Genomic DNA, 19075 nt, shown 5'->3' on the forward strand with positions numbered 1-19075 from the left:
TTTACTGAGTAGGAAACTCCACCTATGTACGGAGCCACGCTGTTTCGATTGCTCGTGAAAAAGTCCGTTCCACTTGGTTCATAATGAATAATCTCACCGCTGAAATCCACTCCATGTTTTCCTGGTTACCACAGCGCTGCAATGCCGTTACTATAGTAACGGAGCTAACAAAGCCAGTGGCTTTCTTCGAGCTAGGGGTGGGCGATACTGAAGATTTCAGTATCGATCCGATACCAAGTAAATACAGGACCAGTATAGCCGAAGACACCATTAATTCATGCTGCAGATTACTCAATCAAAACCTTCACTTTTTTAAATCATCTACCTGGATATTCATGAGTGTTTGTTTAGTAAAGCCTTTGTCAGTGACCACTGTCTCTGGTTCGTGTTTGGGGATCTGCCTCCTCCTCCCTCTGTTTACTCTGCAGTAAATTTATGTTTGTGTAAATTAGTTGAGTTTCCACAGTGGAATGTCGCTTTCCTGCACACCTCACAGTAGCAGTTTTTTCTTCTCGTCTGTCGCTGTGAAATAACTCCAAACAGCGCTCCTCTTCCTCTCTGCTGTCTTCAGGACGCTGGCTGCACTTTACAGCCAATCAGGAGCTCCGTCTGCTCCGGCAGAGAGGGGGGGGCGGAGTGCGCCTGCGCTGTTTGCACCACGAGTAGTAAAGTTGCTGAAGGTATAGAAGAGAAACATCCACAGAAATATCGATCTCATCACGCTAGTATCGAGTAATTTACTGATCCTAACTTTGGTATCGATATTTCGATCGATTCGCCCAACCCTACTTCGAGCGAGCTAAAAAACACCGTAAAGACAACCGTCGGTGCTGCTCGAAGCTGGAGGAGGTAAGGTCTGTGTCATCCCACAAAGTCCAGCTCATGCTGAAGCCTGACTGTTTGTCACATGGACCCAGGAGACGTTAGGTTGATGTTAAATCAACTTAGAAAAGTTGGGAGGAAGCTGCTGTTTACTTTCAGTTACAGTAGACGGTCTTATTTGTCTGATGACATGTTGTTGCCTTTTCTGCTCCCTCTCCACACACAGTGGACATGAGGAGATTCCAACAAAGACACGGAGAGTTAGAGTTGTTTTCAGCATTAACCCATATTGTAATAAGGCCAGGTTAGCTCCTGTTAGCCTGCTAGCTTCAGCCTCGCCTCGCCAGTGAACAGCCACCTGCTCCTATTCTTATCAGCAAGAATAAAACACATGTGATGAACCGTCAGGACACAGTGGAGCATTATATGAACAGGGACAAACTGATGCAGCAGATAAGGCAGTGCATCATTATAAACACTAGGGATGTCCCGATCCGATCACGTGATCGGAAATCGGGCCCGATTACGTGATTTCAGACTCGATCGGAATCGGACATTACCTCCTGATCAGGACTCGGATATATATTTATTAGGGCTCTCAAAGTTAACGCCTTCTGTGCAGGTTGGCTCTGTGTCCTGTAGCGTAGGGGTTTGACTAGGCCTGTCGCGATAAACAACAAATCAATTAATTGCATGATAAATTAAGTTTTTCGGCCGCGATAAATTACATTTGAATGCTGGTTTGTTTTCCTCTCTTTCTTTCTCTCTCTCTCTCTCTCGCTGCCAAAGAGACTGGATGACAAAAGGCGTCACTCCGGTGCGTCGTAGCGTATAAAGGCCGTCGGACTTTATATGTCCCGCGGCTTCTGTCTTAAAATGTGTCAAATCAACAGGTAGTTCTTATTTTTTAACTCATTGTGTAACGTTTACGGGATGTTCTGAGCAGACCACGGTCAGCTCGCTGTCTGCGTCGCCACGGTGCGTCACAGCGCTGCAGGGCTTGGACGTTACAGCAACACAGAGAGCTGTGAAGCTGCACAACACTGGTTCAACACTTTGCCACAATTCACCACGACACTAAACATGCTCATGTATAGAACCTGCTCTCAGAGAGAGTCCGCCACCCAGTCTAGTTCTCTTGCCCAGTCCTCTGGTGCCATCTCTGCTATCAGTTTCTATGTGTTTCTGTCTACATGGTGGCGTTTGTAAAATTCACTGCAGCTGTCTGCAGCGGCCTGATGCGCATACACACATGCAAACGCAAACGCGTGCGCACACAAGCACATGTGGGTGAGCCCACTCCCAGAGAGTGCGTAAAAAACCATTGGCTCGGACTCAAAGGCAAAAAAACCTGATCGGGACATCCCTAATAAACACATCCATATACATATATATATATATATATATCCAGAGAGTGAGTCAGTATGTACTGAGAGTGAGTCAGAGGCAGGGCCATCATGTAGGGCCAGTGGAGGAAGTTCTGTTGCTGAGGTGAGTGATGACGGGAAAACTCTATCAGGTGGACATGAGGGAGATTTGCCAGTGTTTTGTCTCTGTAAATGAGAGAAGGCGGCAGATATGGAGGCTTTGTATAATCTGTTAGTGTAGTGTTAGGTTGACAGAACTGTTGTTTCACTTGGAATTTGTTTCTGTATGTCACCGTGTTTGAAAATCAATTTGTTTAATCTGTCTCTGAAACAGTCATAAAGTGTTTACTTCTGTAGGTAAAATAGTTTAACAACCTGTTAAAATCTGCAGGAAATCGCAACTACTTCATATTATTATATTTTATAATATACTAATGTACTTGTTTTCACCACCCACCCGTAGAAGGTGCCCCCCCCCCCACATTTTAATGCTTCCTATGCCACTGCAGTAGCTGCTCACATGTTTGTCCTTTCAAAAGAAAACAGGGGAAGGTCTCAGTGTTTTACTCACAGTCTGCTCACACTGTGGACATAAACACACATGAATACATGTTCATTTATTCACATGTTCATATATGGAGATAAGTGACATAATTCTAAATAAAACACTGAATGTGTGTGTGCACTGTTCCACTTACAGCATGTGACATAAATAATAACAGCATCAGAGATGTTGGTGTGTTTACAGACTCACCAAAATAAAAGCCTGAGAACAAAACCTGGTCTGAGGCTCTGATACTAAGCTAACAGCATGATTAGCCTGTTAGCATCTACATGAAGGATCAATAACAACATGCTGACTGTGTGTTTCTGTGTCATGTTGCTGTGTTTGTGTGAAGGTGTGAGCTCTGCTATGGGTCAGAGTGAGGATAAAGAGGAGGGAGTCCCTCCCTCTAAAAGCCCTCTGTGTGGGGACCATGAGAGCCGGACCGAAGCTCAGAGGTAAGAGGACCGTCTCTAACTGTCCATGACTCTTCTCCTGTCAGAGCTCACACTCACATTATTACTCACATTATTATCTGCCAGCTGTGAGTCCACGAAAAGTGATCGGTCGATGGATCTGCCCTTTAATTTCAAACCTGATCAGCCACCTGATGATCAAAGGTAAGAATTCACACTAGAAGTTTTTCCATGCTGTGATGAGCACTGCTGTACTCTTAGGGTTGTATGTGGGACTGCCTGTCTGTTTGCTCTGCAGGTGGTTGATGGGATGATTTGGAGCACCTGTAACACAGGGTAATACATATTACTACAAACTTTAACAGTTTAAAATCAGAATACTAAATTGTTTACTTTCCAGGTGCCCCATGCAAGCTCAGAAACAGGTTAGAAATTTTATATATATTATTATTATTAAGGTATGGTAAACTAGTAAGTAAATAAAATAAAATTCTAAACGAATAAAAATAATAAAAAGTCAAATATTCACTCATATATAAGACCACTAGATTACTGTAAGCAGTAAGATATAACAGAACTATAATGACATCCAATATCACTGGCCCAGGCAGTCATCCCACCCTGCCTGAAATCTTCCACAATAATCCCGGTGCCAAAGAAGTCTCCCATCACCAGCATGAATGATTACCGACCTGTGGCCCTCACTCCGGTAATCATGAAGTGCTTTGAGAGACTAGTTCTTAAACACATCAAGGACCATCTCCCCCCAGACTTCGACTCCCATCAGTATGCATACAAGGCAAACAGATCCACTGAGGATGCTGTCGCTGTAGCTCTCCACTCTGCACCACCTGGAGCACCAGCAGAGCAACATCCGGATGCTCTATGTTGATTACAGTTCTGTCTTTAACACAATAATCCCAGACAGACTATGCTCAAAACTGAACACTATCGGCATACCTCCCCCCACATGTGCCTGGATAAAGGACTTTCTCACAGACAGGCCCCAGACTGTGAGACTTGGCCCCCACCTCTCCTCCACTCACACGCAGAGCATCGGCTCCCCACAGGGCTGTATGCTGAGCCCCATCCTGTACTGCCTCTACACCCACGACTGCAGTTCGGCCCACAATGACAACCTCATCGTCAAGTTTACTGATGACACAACAGTGGTCGGACTCATCTCCAGAGGAGACGAGGCAAAACCTTTTCCTCTACACCAAGAAAACCAGAGAGATTATCATCGACTTCAGGAACCACAGCACTTGATCCATCCCTTCACTTCAACGGAGAGTGTGTGGAGAGGAATTTATATTCCCTGTGCAATAACTTCTGTGTTTATATTGTAAATATATATAACTTTTTTAATATCTCTTTAAATACAGTATCTTTCATACATCTCCTTTTATACATTGTTTTTTTACACTGAATTTGGATGACGGCTTTAATCTCATTGTACTTGTGTATAGTGACAATAAAAGGCATTCTATTCTATTCTATGTGGATATAATTAATAAGACAGTGTGTGATCAGTGCACAGATTGATGACCTCAAAATCAGAATTGTGTTTATTGCCATGTAAGAGAGGAGGTTTCCCATTACTAGGAATTTGCCTTAGTGTAGTGATTGTGTTGTTAATTGTTTATATTTCTGTCACAGACCGCAGCAACCCAGTGTTCAGACTCCTGCTCAGGACAAAACATTCATGGTAAGTAAAAACAGCTTCTAACTGTAACAACACAACAATCTGTCTCCTCTGTTATCTTTGTGTATTGTCCAAACCTGCTTCTCCTGTTGCATTGTGGGATAATAGTATATATGTTGAAACATACTCCTGCACAAACAGCACAGAGCATAACAGATGACATGATAACATTTACTGAAGTAAACCAGTAGTTCAATAATTTCATAAAGTATCAAATCCCCTATTTTAAATCAAGATGGCGCCGGGTACGGACGCCCTGGTGTTTTGGTGCGCTCTGTTTTGTTTGTTTTTGTGCACAAACTGTGTGTCTGCATGCTCTTACACAAGAGAAGAGCTCATGAACATCAGATTTACCATACCTGTGGACTTATCACCAGTTTTTTTAGCATCTGCTGCCGAATTACTACACGTTTTAGTTAAAAAAGTGAGACGCCGGCGCAGAGGGAAGAGAGCTGGTGCGCTGGTGCGCCTCCGCAGACGTGGGACGCGCACACCGTTACCTGGGATTTTTCTCTCTAACGTCCGCTCACTTGGCAACAAAATGGATGAGCTGACACTGTTGATGAGAAGGAACAGGGACTTTTCTTCATCTTGTGTGTTGTGCTTCACGGAGACCTGGCTTTGTGAACAGATGCAGCTGGAGGGATTCCAACTCCTCCGAGCGGATCGCCACAGGGAACTCTCCGGTAAAACCAAAGGTGGAGGTGTCTGTTTCTATATCAACAGTGGTTGGTGTACTGATGTGACTGTGATCTCCCAGCACTGCTCTCCTGCTCTGGAATACTTATTCATTCACTGTAAGCCATTTTACTCTCCACGTGAGTTTGCTTCATTCATTCTGGCCGCTGTTTACATCTCGCCCGGTGCGGACGTGCACGAGGCTCAGCGTGCACTCGCGGATCAGATCCTGTGTTTGGAGCAAACATATCCGGACTCCTTAATTATTGTCCTTGGCGACTTTAATAAAGGAAACCTGAGCAATGAGCTCCCGAAATACAAACTGATCAAATGCCCGACCAGAGAGGAGAACACACTGGATCACTGTTACACCACAATAAGCGAGGCATATCGCGCAGTGCCCCGTGCTGCTCTTGGACTATCTGACCACGTGATGGTCCATCTGATTCCTGCGTACAGACAGAGGCTGAAGCTCTCCAAACCTGTGGTGAGGACATCTAAAAAGTGGACCAGCCAGGCTGTGGAGGAGCTTCGCTCCTGTTTTGAGACAACGGACTGGGAGGTGTTCAGGGCTGCCACTGATAGTCTTGATGAGTATACAGACACTGTGACGTCATGTATACTATACTGTGAGGACAGTATTGTGCCAACACGCACCAGGGTGAGTTATAACAATGACAAACCCTGGTTCACAGCTAAACTCAGACAGCTGAGGCTAGAGAAGGAGGCCGCTTTCAGAAGTGGGGACAGAGACTGCTACAAATAGGCCAAGTACAGGTTTAGCAAGGAGGTGAGAAGTGCTAAATCACTGTACTCTGAGAAAATCCAGCAGCAGTTCTCTGCTAACGACTCTGCCTCTGTGTGGAAAGGACTGAGGCAGATCACCAACTACAAGCCCAAAGCCCCCCACTCAGCTGACGACCTGCAATTAGCCAACAGTCTGAACGAGTTCTACTGCCGCTTTGATGGACTATCAGCCAGCCCTGACACCTCTCCACACACCTCTCCACACCCCATCAACACGGACATCCACATCAAAGATACCCCATCAGAGTCCTCCTTGCCCCCCCCCCCCTCCTCCCCCTCAGCTGCCCTCTCAATCCTGGAGGAGGATGTTAACAGGCTGTTCAGGAGACTGAACCCCCACAAGGCTCCTGGACCTGATGGTGTGTCCCCCTCCTCCCTAAAGGCTGTTCCATACTCAGCGAGACAAAGAGCGGAGAACGCACTCCACCTTATCTAAGAGATAAACAAAAAAGGTCTTTTCCGCACTGAGGTACCATACTCCGCGAGACGCGTGTGTGCAGAACTCCTCATGCGGCCCGCCCACTAAACTATAAGGAAAGACTTTACTGAGTTTTTTAACACACCACAAGGACTTGTGCCATGGCAAGAGGGCATTATACAGAGAGGTTGCCTGCAACAGCATGAGATGTCTGGCGATGAGTTGTGAAAATGCAACATTAAAAGTAACAACAGCAAAGATTCAGTGTTTGTGCCTTTATGACCACATTTGCACATCTACTGTGTTCCAATGTGCCTGCGATACCTCAAACTGTCCGGTGATGAGCTGTGAAGATGCGACATTAAAAGTAACAATAGCAAAGATATACTGTTAACAAGCCTATTATGCCGGGGTATGTAGGAGTATATAGAATGGCAATAACAGTCACCATCTGGTATGTGTGAATGGCTGTCTGGCGTTATTGGTGACAAATCACCCTGACTTGCCTTTCTTTCTTTCTTTTATTGCTCATCATGCAAAATCGGTATGGTCTTATCTAAATCTGTTGAATCAGTGCTGTTTATACACCTACCTATATACCTGGAGAGGCTCTTGCGCTTCTCCACTTTCATCACGCCCACAATAAATTCCGACCAATCACAGCATGGTTGCCGCACAGCCTTGAAAGACTTAAGCTGGATCCATACTCCGCGAGACAAAGAGCGGAGAACGCGCTCCACGGGTGGTAAGAGATACAAAAAAAAGGTCTTTTCCGCACTGAGGTACCATACTCCGCGAGACGCGTGTGTGCAGAACTCCTCATACGGCCCGCCCACTAAACTATAAGGAAAGACTTTACTGAGTTTTTAAACACACCACAAGGACGTGTGCCATGGCAAGAGGGCATTATACAGAGAGGCTGCCTGCAACAGCGTGAGATGTCCGGCGATGAGTTGTGAAAATGCGACATTAAAAGTAACAATAGCAAAGATTCAGTGTTTGTGCCTTTATGACCACATTTGCACATCTACTGTGTTCCAATGTGCCTGCAATACTTCAAACTGTCCGGTGATGAGCTGTGAAGATGCGACATTAAAAGTAACAATAGCAAAGATATACAGTTAACGAGCCTGTTATGCCCGGGTATGTAGGAGTATATAGAATGGTAATAACAGTCACCATCTGGTATGTGTGAATGGCTGTCTGGAGTTATTGGTGACAAATCACCCTGACTTGCCTTTCTTTCTTTCTTTTATTGCTCATCATGCAAAACCAGTATGGTCTTATCTAAATCTGTTGAATCAGTGCTGTTTATACACCTACCTATATACCTGGAGAGGCTCTTGCGCTTCTCCACTTTCATCACGCCCACAATAAATTCCGACCAATCACAGCATGGTTGCCGCACAGCCTTGAAAGACAAAGTTCGGCCCGGACCCTGTGCACAGGAGTGCGGATCAGCGGGCGGTCAGAGACAAAAAATGACGTCATTTTGTGGGCGTAACGTCTGCAGGGGGGGAAAATGTCTTTGTCTCGCGGAGTATGGATCCAGCTAAAGTTTGGCCCGGACCCTGTGCACAGGAGTGCGGATCAGCGGGCGGTCAGAGACAAAAAAATGACGTCATTTTGTGGGCGTAACGTCTGCACGGGGGAAAAATGTCTTTGTCTCGCGGAGTATGGATCCACCTTAAGACACTGTGCAGACGAGCTGACTCCAGTGCTCACAGACATCTTTAACACCTCTCTGGAGTCATGCCATGTGCCAGCCTGCTTCAAATCCTCCACCATTGTTCCAGTTCCCAAGAAACCAAGGATCACTGGTCTTAATGACTACAGACCTGTGGCACTGACGTCTGTAGTCATGAAGTCCTTTGAGCGCCTGGTACTGTCCCACCTCAAGACCATCACAGCCCCCCTCCTGGACCCCCTGCAGTTCGCCTACAGAGCTAACAGATCTGTGGACGATGCTGTCAACCTGGCTCTTCACTACATCCTGCAGCATCTGGACTCCCCGGGAACCTATGCTAGGATCCTACTTGTGGACTTCAGCTCTGCTTTCAACACAATCAGCCCAGCTCTCCTCCAAGACAAGCTGTCCCTGCTGCATGTTCCAGACTCCATCTGCCGGTGAATCACTGACTTCCTGACAGACAGGAGACAGCATGTGAGGCTGGGGACGAATGTCTCGGAAACAAGGACCATCAGCACCGGTACCCCCCAAGGCTGTGTACTTTCCCCTCTGCTCTTCTCCCTGTACACCAACTGCTGCGCCTCCAGCCACCAGTCTGTCAAGCTGATTAAGTTTGCTGAAGACACCACCCTCATTGGACTCATCTCATACGGAGCTGAATGCCCAGAAGACAGTGGAGATGACAGTAGACTTTCGGAAAGTGCCAGCTCCATCACCCCCCCCTCACCCTGACAGACACTCCCATCTCCACAGTGGACTCTTTCCGCTTCCTGGGCACCACCATCACCCAGGACCTCAAGTGGGAGCTCACCATCAGCTCCCTCATCAAAAAGGCCCAGCAGAGGATGTACTTCCTGCGGCAGCTGAGGAAACTCAAGGTGCCAGCCAGGATGATGGTTCAGTTCTACACGGCCATCATTGAGTCCATCCTCACCTCCTCCATCACAGTGTGGTACGCTGGGGCCACTGCCAGGGACAGGCACAGACTGCAGCGTGTTGTGCGCTCTGCTGAGAAGGTGATCGGCTGCAGCCTGCCATCTATCGAGGACCTGTACGTCTCCAGGACTCTGAGGCGTGCAGGTCGGATCACAGCTGACCCTTCTCACCCTGGACACGGACTCTTTGAGCCACTCCCCTCAGGCAGGAGGTTACGGTCCATTCGGACCAGAACCTCACGCCACAAGAACAGCTTCTTCCCCTCTGCTGTTGGACTGTTGAACTGTAATTAATGCACTGCTCTGCACTGTCTTCAGAAGGTCACTTTAGTATAGTCACTGCACAATGACGACTATTTGCACTGTTTACTCCATCTTGCACTACTTGCACACGAGTACCACCTCACCGATCCATGTGGTACCTGTTACATTATTATATTATTACACTGTTCCATTCGTTCATATAAGGGTCTATGTTTACCATTACATCCGCCAAGTATTTTATGTTCTGTTCATTGTATGTCTCTTATGCCATGTCTGTCATGTAAATTTAGCCTTACTTTAGTTTATTTACTTAATTTTATCTTAGTTTTTATCTTATTGCATGTTAATTATTATATGTTCTTTGTATGCACCGATCACTAAGGCAAATTCCTAGTAATGTGAACCCCCTTCACTTACATGGCAATAAACACGATTCTGATTCTGATTCTGATTCTGATTCTAAGTTCTGAAGGTTGGGCAAGAACTGTGTTTTTTTTAAGATCAAAAGACAATGGAATATGTCAATTGCAGCACTGAATTCACCGCGGATTGCAGGCTTTAAAGTACATTTCAGCATAGTCGTGCAGAATTTTTCAAGTGTAAACAGCATGACCGTGTCTCTCCAAAGAGTAGATGGGGTGAACAACAGTTTCCTTGTGCTGCCTTTGTTCATTTTTGGGTTAATGGTCATTTGCTGGCTAGACCTGTCTGCGGGCTGTACTTTGCCCAGGTCTGATTAAACAGGAAGTGAACTTGAGCAGGAACCATGAGGGCCCATGTATTCAAGGATTGAGCCCAGACAGCCTTAAAGCTGGATGCGTTCAGACCTATTTTCAAATCTGGCTAGCACACAGTTGTGTCCGGACTCAATCCGGCTTCATCCAGCGTGTTTGCTGTTCTCCAAACCACTAGGTGGTGCCTCGTAATATAGCTAATAATGTGGCTAGCCGGATTCGCGTTCACACCTGAGCCACATTTGAGCCAATCCTGCTAGATCCACCTCTCGAGGGTGGATCTAGCCGGCTTGAAATCAAACTGGATTCAGCCGGATTGGAGGTGTTCACACTCGGAAAAAAAACACATCTGGATTGATCTGGATGTGGCCAAATCCTGCTTAAGCCACATCTTTTCCCCAGTGTGAACAGGGCCTATGACACTATGACACATGCTCTGGTCACTGGAATGCACTTAAAGTCTCATGTTGTGCAAAATAGATTCACCAATGACCAGGATCAGTTTCTCAGTCAGTGTTTTGCTGAGTGGGGAGAATCAGTTCAATACATCGTGTAGAGCATAGTGGTGAACCACGGGCCTTTGGATAGGACTACACTTCAAACCGCCACGCAGCCGCCCTGAAGCCTGAAGCTTACTTAGCCTCACCTCCAAAACTGTTAATAAACCACATATTTTTCGCACATGTTGCTCCCATTAAATGAGGCAGATGATTATCTAAACATTTCACACTCTGCAACAAGGAGACACAGAGGGAGCAGGACAGGAAGCCATGCTAATAGCTAAGCTATGCGATTAGGAATGGCAGAAATAAAAATGAGCAAAGAAGAACTCCTCATCACGCAGTGAATAGTTTACTTTTACTAAGTTTGTGTGTTCATTTGTTAAAAACAACCACAATACATATATATTACACAAGTTTGTTGATTACAGCTAATCTGTGAGTCCACAACCAGAACCAAACACCAAACACAACAACATGCTGCACAGTAAGGGACACAATATATTACCACACTCTGGCCACTAAAGTATGTCATTTATCTCCTTAATTATGACTAAAGCGGCTTATTGTACACAACTTATTACTTGATATTGTAGATTTAAATAATAAATGTATGAACATAAGCTGTAATGTCACAAAACACTAAACTGTTATTCTGCTTCTAAAAGTCTAATAGTTTATACTCTGTTGTTTTGTTCCAGCTGCTGGAGGAGAAGATTGTCATGTTTGTGAAGGATGAGTTGAAGAAGATCCAGAAGATTCTGAGTCCAGATTACCTAGAATGCTCAGAGAGTCCAAGGGAGGATGAGGAGGATGAAGAGCAGAGGAGCAGCAGAGAGTCATTAGTGCAGATCACAGTGCACTTCCTGAGGAGGATGAAGCAGGAGGAGCTGGCTGAGCGTCTGCAGAGCAGTAAGCGGATTTGAAGAGCTTTAACATGATGGAAAGAGGAAAGGAAGTTTACATTTACACATATGCTGCTGTTAATATGATGCAAACATCTGCAGCACATCTATGAATTCTTCTGACTGAAAACACAAACTGTCCACAACTGATGAACAGATTTCATGGAGACAGTAAATATTTATTCTACACATTTATTGTAGCGTTCACTTATTAATTAAATGTATTGTTTGTTTAGGAACTCCTGCTGCAGAGTGTGGACGTAAACTCAAGTCTAACCTGAGGAAGAAGTTCCAGCGTGTGTTTGAAGGGATCGCTAAAGCAGGAGCGCCGACCCTTCTGAACCAGATCTACACAGAGCTCTACATCACAGAGGGAGAGACTGCAGAGGTCAATGAGGAACATGAGGTCAGACAGATTGAAACAGCATCCAGGAAAGCACACAGACCAGAAACAAGCATCAGACCAGAAGGCATCTTTAAAGGCTCACCTGGAAGACAGGAACCAATCAGAACAGTGATGACAAAGGGAGTGGCTGGCATCGGGAAAACACTCTTAACACAGAAGTTCACTCTGGACTGGGCTGAAGACAAAGCCAACCAGGACATCCAGTTCACATTTCCATTCACTTTCAGAGAGCTGAATGTGCTGAGAGAGAGAAAGTTCAGCTTGCTGGAACTTGTTCATCACTTCTTCACTGAAACCAAAGAAGCAGGAATCTGCAGCTTTCAGCACCTCCAGGTGGTCTTCATCTTTGATGGTCTGGATGAGTGTCGACTTCCTCTGGACTTCCACAACAATGAGATCCTGACTGATGTCACAGAGTCCACCTCAGTGGATGTGCTGCTGACAAACCTCATCAGGGGGAAGCTGCTTCCCTCTGCTCGACTCTGGATAACCACACGACCTGCAGCAGCCAATCAGATTCCTCCTGACTGTGTGGACCTAGTGACAGAGATCAGAGGGTTCACTGACCCACAAAAGGAGGAGTACTTCAGGAAGAGAGTCAGAGAGGAGGAGCAGGCCAGCAGGATCATCTCCCACATCAAGACATCACGAAGCCTCCACATAATGTGCCACATCCCAGTCTTCTGCTGGATCACTGCTGGAGTTCTGCAGGACATGTTGAAAACCAGAGAGGGAGGAGAGCTGCCCAAGACCCTGACTGAGATGTACATCCGCTTCCTGGTGGTTCAGACCAAAGTGAAGAGGGTCAAGTATGATCGGGGAGCAGAGACAGATCCTCACTGGAGTCCAGACAACAGGAAGATGTTTCAGTCTCTGGGAAAACTGGCTTTTGAGCAGCTGCAGAAAGGAAACCTGATCTTCTATGAATCAGATCTGAAAGAGTGTGGCATCGATATCAGAGCAGCCTCAGTGTACTCAGGAGTGTTCACACAGATCTTTAAAGAGGAGAGAGGCCTGTACCAGGACAAGGTGTTCTGCTTCATCCATCTGAGTGTTCAGGAGTTTCTGGCTGCTCTTCATGTCCATCTGACCTTCATCAACTCTGCTGTCAACCTGCTGGGTCAACAACAAACAACATATCTGTGGTGTAAAGTCTTTGGTCCAAAACTAGAATACCTCCATCAGAGTGTTGTGGATAAGGCCTTACAGAGTCCAAATGGACACCTGGACTTGTTCCTCCGCTTCCTCCTGGGTCTTTCACTGGAGACCAATCGGACTCTTCTACGGGGCCTGCTGACACAGACAGGAAATAGCTCACAGACAAATCAGGAAACAGTCCAGTACATCAAGAAGAAGATCAGTGAGAATGTGTCTGCAGAGAGAAGCATCAATCTGTTCCACTGTCTGAATGAACTGAATGATCGTTCTCTAGTGGAGGAGATCCAAAAGGCCCTGAGATCAGAACGTCTCTCCACAGATGAACTGTCTCCTGCTCAGTGGTCAGCTCTGGCCTTCATTTTACTGTCATCAGAAGATCTGGAGGTGTTTGACCTGAAGAAATACTCTGCTTCAGAGGAGGCTCTTCTGAGGCTGCTGCCAGTGATCAAAGCCTCCAACAAAGTTCTGTAGGTGGATTTATGAACCATTTCAAACATGGTTAACTTCTATATGAACAATAAAACATTGACTTTGTGTTCTTATTTTTTTTTTCTCAGGCTGAGCAGCTGTAACCTCTCAGAGAGAAGCTGTGAAGCTCTGTCCTCAGTTCTCAGCTCCCAGTCCTCTAGTCTGAGAGAGCTGGACCTGAGTAACAACGACCTGCAGGATTCAGGAGTGAAGCAGTTGTCTCGTGGACTGGAGAGTCCAGATTGTAGATTGAAGACTCTCAGGTCAGGATACAGCTTTTTGATAATCAGCTAAATTTAGCTTCATGTTCATGTTGAAGATGTTGAACATCTGTTGGATTTTCCTTCTTTCTTCTTGAGTTCATGACATGTTTTGTACCTCTAGTCTGTCAGGTTGTCTGATCACACAGGAGGGCTGTGCTTCTCTGGCCTCAGCTCTGACCTCCAACCCCTCCTATCTGAGAGAGCTGGACCTGAGCTACAATCATCCAGGAGACTCAGGAGTGAAGCTGCTGTCTGCTTTATTCAACAGTCCAGATTGTAGTCTCAGGTACACAGAGACAACAAAGCATGAGTCCTCCTCAGTCTGTCAGTTTAGGTCATATATCCACAGCTATTGATGGATGGATTGAAATTGCAGAGAAAAAAATAATCACTCATCCCTGATTTTTATATTCTTCCATCATTAAGTGTCCATCATTTTTACACTGTCTTCATATGAAAATACGTGTGGCAGTTTTTACAATGTGACTGATTTTCAGCTACACTTTTAATTTAATTTCCTCAGCTGTAAGAACCACTGAATTATTTCCACAAACAAATGTTCCTGAAACAATCTATATGTGAAGCTTCAAAGGAGACAATAACACAATGGTAGAGGGAGGAGTTATTTCAGTCAGAGACAGAGAGCAGTGAGAAGCTTCACTGAGTGAGACGCTACAATATTATTAATGTAAAAACTACACACATAAATGAGTGAATGTATTTATTTGAACAGTGTCAGAAAACTCCTCCATCCATGACACATGTGAACCAGGGTTGTGTTTGCATATAGAGGGACAGAAACAAACAGTCAGAGACAGTGTGGCTTGTTTGCTTTGGATAAATGAACAATGCTGAGATCAAACCTACACTGTTGCTGGATGAAGAGTATTTTACAAGTAAATGACTGCACGCCAACACACAACTCCAACATCTTTGTGAAGTTTGCGGACGACACAACTGTGGTGGGTCTCATCTCCGGTGGAGATGAAACATACTACAGGATTGAGGTGCACCTTCTGGCAGAGTGGTGCAGAGACCACAACCTCTCCCTGAATGTGGAGAAGACAAAGGAGATGGTTGTGGACTACAGGAGAGCACACAGTCAGCACACCCCTCTGACCATCGACGGTGCTGCTGTGGAGCAGGTGAGCAGCACCAAGTTCCTGGGTGTGCACATCACTGAGGACCTCTCCTGGACTAACAACACTGCATCCCTGACCAAGAAGGCCCAGCAGCGCCTCTACTTCCTCCGCAAGCTCAAAAGAGCCAGAGCCTCTCCCTCCATCCTGTGCACCTTCTACAGAGGGGCTGTTGAGAGCATCCTGTCCAGCTGCATCACTGTGTGGTACGGAGCCTGCACCGCCACCTGCAGGAAGACGCTTCATCGCATAGTGAGAGCAGCTGAGAGGATCATCAGCGCCCTTCTCCCCTCCCTCCAAGACCTCTACGACAGCCGTCTCACCCGAAAGGCCTTCCGCATCACAGGAGACCCCACCCACCCTTCACAGCGCTTCTTTAGTCTGCTGCCATCAGGAAAGAGACTGCGCAGCCTGCGGGCCAGGACCAGCAGACTGAGGGACAGCTTCATCCACCAGGCTGTCAGGAAGCTGAACTCTCTCCCTGCTGCGCCCCACTTTCTCCCCCTTCCCTCTACAAAAGAACCCTGACCCTGACACCCCACCCCCCCAAGATAGGAACTCTTTGTACCAGCCACTTTACCAAAAGGAACTCTGTGCACCAGCCACTTTACCCTGTGTATTCTCTTGCACCTTAGTCATGTCACACCAGTCTCATATAAACTGCTATAACTTAAACCATTCCTGGACTGTCTTGCACCATTACATCTTTTGCATTCTCACTGCATTGTGCCTTGTATTTTGTGTGTGCCTCATTGTAGGTACACTTTTTACACTTTATTTTTATCTTAAGTTTTGAGTTATATGCTATATGTTGCGGAGTGAAGAGTAATGCAATTTCTATTCTCTGTATGTCCAGCGCATATAGCAGATTTGACAATAAAGCTGACTTTGACTTTGACTAAGGCACTGACGGAGACCAATATTTCACATAATGGAGGACATGAATAAAAACAGATCAGGAGAGACTCTTCTTGAGTTGACACACATGAGTTTCAGTCTGTGTGTCTCTGACAAACTGAGGAACTCTGCTTCATGTTGATCAGCAGTTTGGACTCATATTGGATAGAAAATCATTCTGTGTTTCTTCCTGCAGGGTGGACGATGGTGGAGAGCAGATGTTAAAACCTGGTCTGAGGAAGTGTAAGTTTAACTCAGTCTTTCCTCATTTTATTGTGCATGAATCATTGTTTTATTAGTCCATCAGAGCTGTTGTAATCCTTTGGATTCGAAGAATAAGGCACAGTCCCAACGGGAGTTTTTTCTTGTAGCATTATCAAAGCACCACAAATGGCGTTAGCATTGAGAATCGATCTAAATATCGATAGTATCGATACCAAAGTTAGGATCAGTGTTTACTCGATACTAGCGTGATGAGATCAATATTTCTGTAGAGGTTTCTCTTCTATACTTTCAGCAACATTACTCGTATTTACTCGCAGTGCAAACAAAGCGCCTCATTATTGGCTGTAAAGTGCAGCTAGCATCTTAGCGATGGCAGAGAGAAAGAGGGGTGCTGTTTGGCGTTATTTCACAGCGACAGACAAAGAAGAAGAAACTGCTACTTGTCAGTTGTGCAGGAAAGCGACACAATTAATTTGGACAAACATAACGCAGCACATCCCAAAGACCTCGATTTGCAGCATCCTATATTTCTGACCTTTGAACACCTTCACGGGCCCTGAGGTCCTCAGATGTGGCTCTCCTGGTGGATCCAAATCTAGATTCCAAACAAAGAGGACAGAGAGTTTGTCCTCAGAGCCTCCAAGTACTTCTAGGGGAGATCAGGATGTCTGAGTCTGTTCTTTCAGTCAAGATTCTACTCCAAACTTTGACGAAGGAGCTTTTGTATGATGCTCTTTATCCAGTGATATAGTTGATTCTGTTGTTCTTCTGATGTTATAAATCTGTTGTCTGCATTTACTAATATTGCTGCAAATATCCAGTTTGTGTTAAAACACAAAGCTGATAGTGTCAGGGTTTGTATGGTGGTAGGGACACAGGTGCAGAACGCAGAGTTTAATAATCAAAAAGCAGTCTTTAATTACAGGCCAGGAGTGCGAAAAGCAAACAGTCCAAGACTAAAAATCACACTAATAGTGGAAAAACGTCATGGCAAAGCAAAAACTAGAATAAAGAGGTCATGAGGCAAGGCAAGGTCCAAAGTCCAACAAAAGGCGAAACGAGGTCAAAACGCATGGCAGGGTAAAACCGGAGAAACGTAGCTGGTGGACAGGACTATCAAAATAAAACAGGAAGCACAAGACAAGGCAAACACCACAAGGACCACAAGACACAAGAACTAAACAAAAACCCAGAGAAACAAAACACTAGCCCTAAGACTACTGGAAAATAACAAAAACTAAACACATATTAAACTAAAAACCCAAAACAAGGTAAACAAAACCAGAACTAAACACCAGGTCATGACAGATAGTTGTGTATTTGTTCATTCAAACATTAGTGACAAAAAGTCTGATAAAAACTTTGTATGAATGAACAACACATCAGTCAGTAAAGACAGAATGAAGCCATCAGATGTGTCAGATGATAAACTGCAGCTGTGTCTTTTTCTCTCCATCAGATTTCTGTCAACTTGAAGTCGACACAAACTCAGTGAACACAAACCTCAAACTGTCTGACAACAACAGGAAGGTGACATATGTGGAGGAGAAGCAGCCATATCCTGATCATCCAGACAGATTTGAGATAGGTTCTCAGCTGCTGTGTAGAAATGTTCTGACTGGTCGCTGTTACTGGGAGGTCGAGTGGAGTGGAGAGGCTGAGATAACAGTGAGTTACAGAACAATCAGAAGGAAAGGACGCCATGTTGACTGCTGGATTGGAAGAAACAAGCAGTCCTGGAGTCTCCACTGCACTGATCATGGTTACTATGTCCGTCACGATAACATAGAAACATTCATCTCCTCCTCCTCTGGCTCTCACAGAGTAGCAGTGTATGTGGACTGGCCTGCTGGCACAATGTCCTTCTACAGAGTCTCCTCTGACACACTGATCCACCTCCACACCTACAACACCACATTCACTCAGCCTCTACATGCTGCATTTGGATTGTGGCACTCATATGGTAACTCAGTGCGTCTGTGTCATGTGTAGAAGACAGTGTTGGGAAGAATACTTTTAAAAAGTATTCAGTTACAGAATTCAATTCAATTCAATTCAATTCAGTTTTATTTATATAGCGCATATTACAATCAGACATTGTCTCAAAGCACTTCACAGGAACCGCCCTAAGAGCACTGTGGCAAGGAAAAACTCCCTTTAAGAGGAAGAAACCTTGAGCAGGACCCGTCAACTTAAGGGGGAACCAGTCCTGCTGCTAGTCAGAGAGGATGAGGGAGAGAGAGAGAGAGAGAGCGAGAGAGAGAGGATGAAGGAGAAAGAGAGAGAGGGAGAGAGGAGCAAACATGATACAAACATGATACAGTACAGAGCAAACATGACAGCAAGATGAAACAGTGATTATATTGCAATAGATATCTATATATATCGTCGGTCCATAAGTAGGAATAGTAATTTGATAGTAAAGATGAGCAGCGGGGGCTAGTGAAGTCGATGAGCACAGGAGAGACTGCAGGTCAGTATGCAGGTCTTGAGACCTGCAAAGAGAGAGAGCGAGAGCGAGGCACAGAACTACAAGGAAGACAGTTAACACAGATTATGAGACGATATTACCCAGTATGATCCAGACTAAGGAGAGTGGAGGAGAGGTCAGAGGGTGTTTAGAGGATCGTGTTTGTGCCCCCCGACAACGTAGAGCAAGAGAGACTTCACGGGCCGGACTGCAGGTCATCATCCAGGTCTTGAGACCAGTGTGAGCCAGACTAAGGAGAGAAAA

At 45.5% G+C, this 19075-nt stretch overlaps 1 protein-coding gene across 1 annotated transcript; it reads left to right on the forward strand.

The window, feature by feature from the left end:
- The first annotated feature begins 650 nt into the window (after positions 1-650).
- LOC114429595 (NACHT, LRR and PYD domains-containing protein 12-like) lies at positions 651-18460 on the forward strand. Its single transcript, XM_028398338.1, has 10 exons — positions 651-849; positions 3089-3183; positions 3757-3948; positions 4202-4348; positions 11549-11789; positions 12022-13816; positions 13907-14080; positions 14202-14366; positions 16313-16359; positions 17801-18460. Exons 2-10 carry the CDS (start codon positions 3103-3105, stop codon positions 18331-18333), a joined length of 3375 nt encoding a protein of 1124 aa, XP_028254139.1. The 5' UTR covers positions 651-849; positions 3089-3102; the 3' UTR covers positions 18334-18460.
- The last annotated feature ends 615 nt before the right edge of the window (positions 18461-19075 follow it).

This window comes from Parambassis ranga, chromosome 1 (genome assembly GCF_900634625.1).
Source record: "Parambassis ranga chromosome 1, fParRan2.1, whole genome shotgun sequence".
Lineage (NCBI taxonomy): Eukaryota > Metazoa > Chordata > Actinopteri > Ambassidae > Parambassis > Parambassis ranga.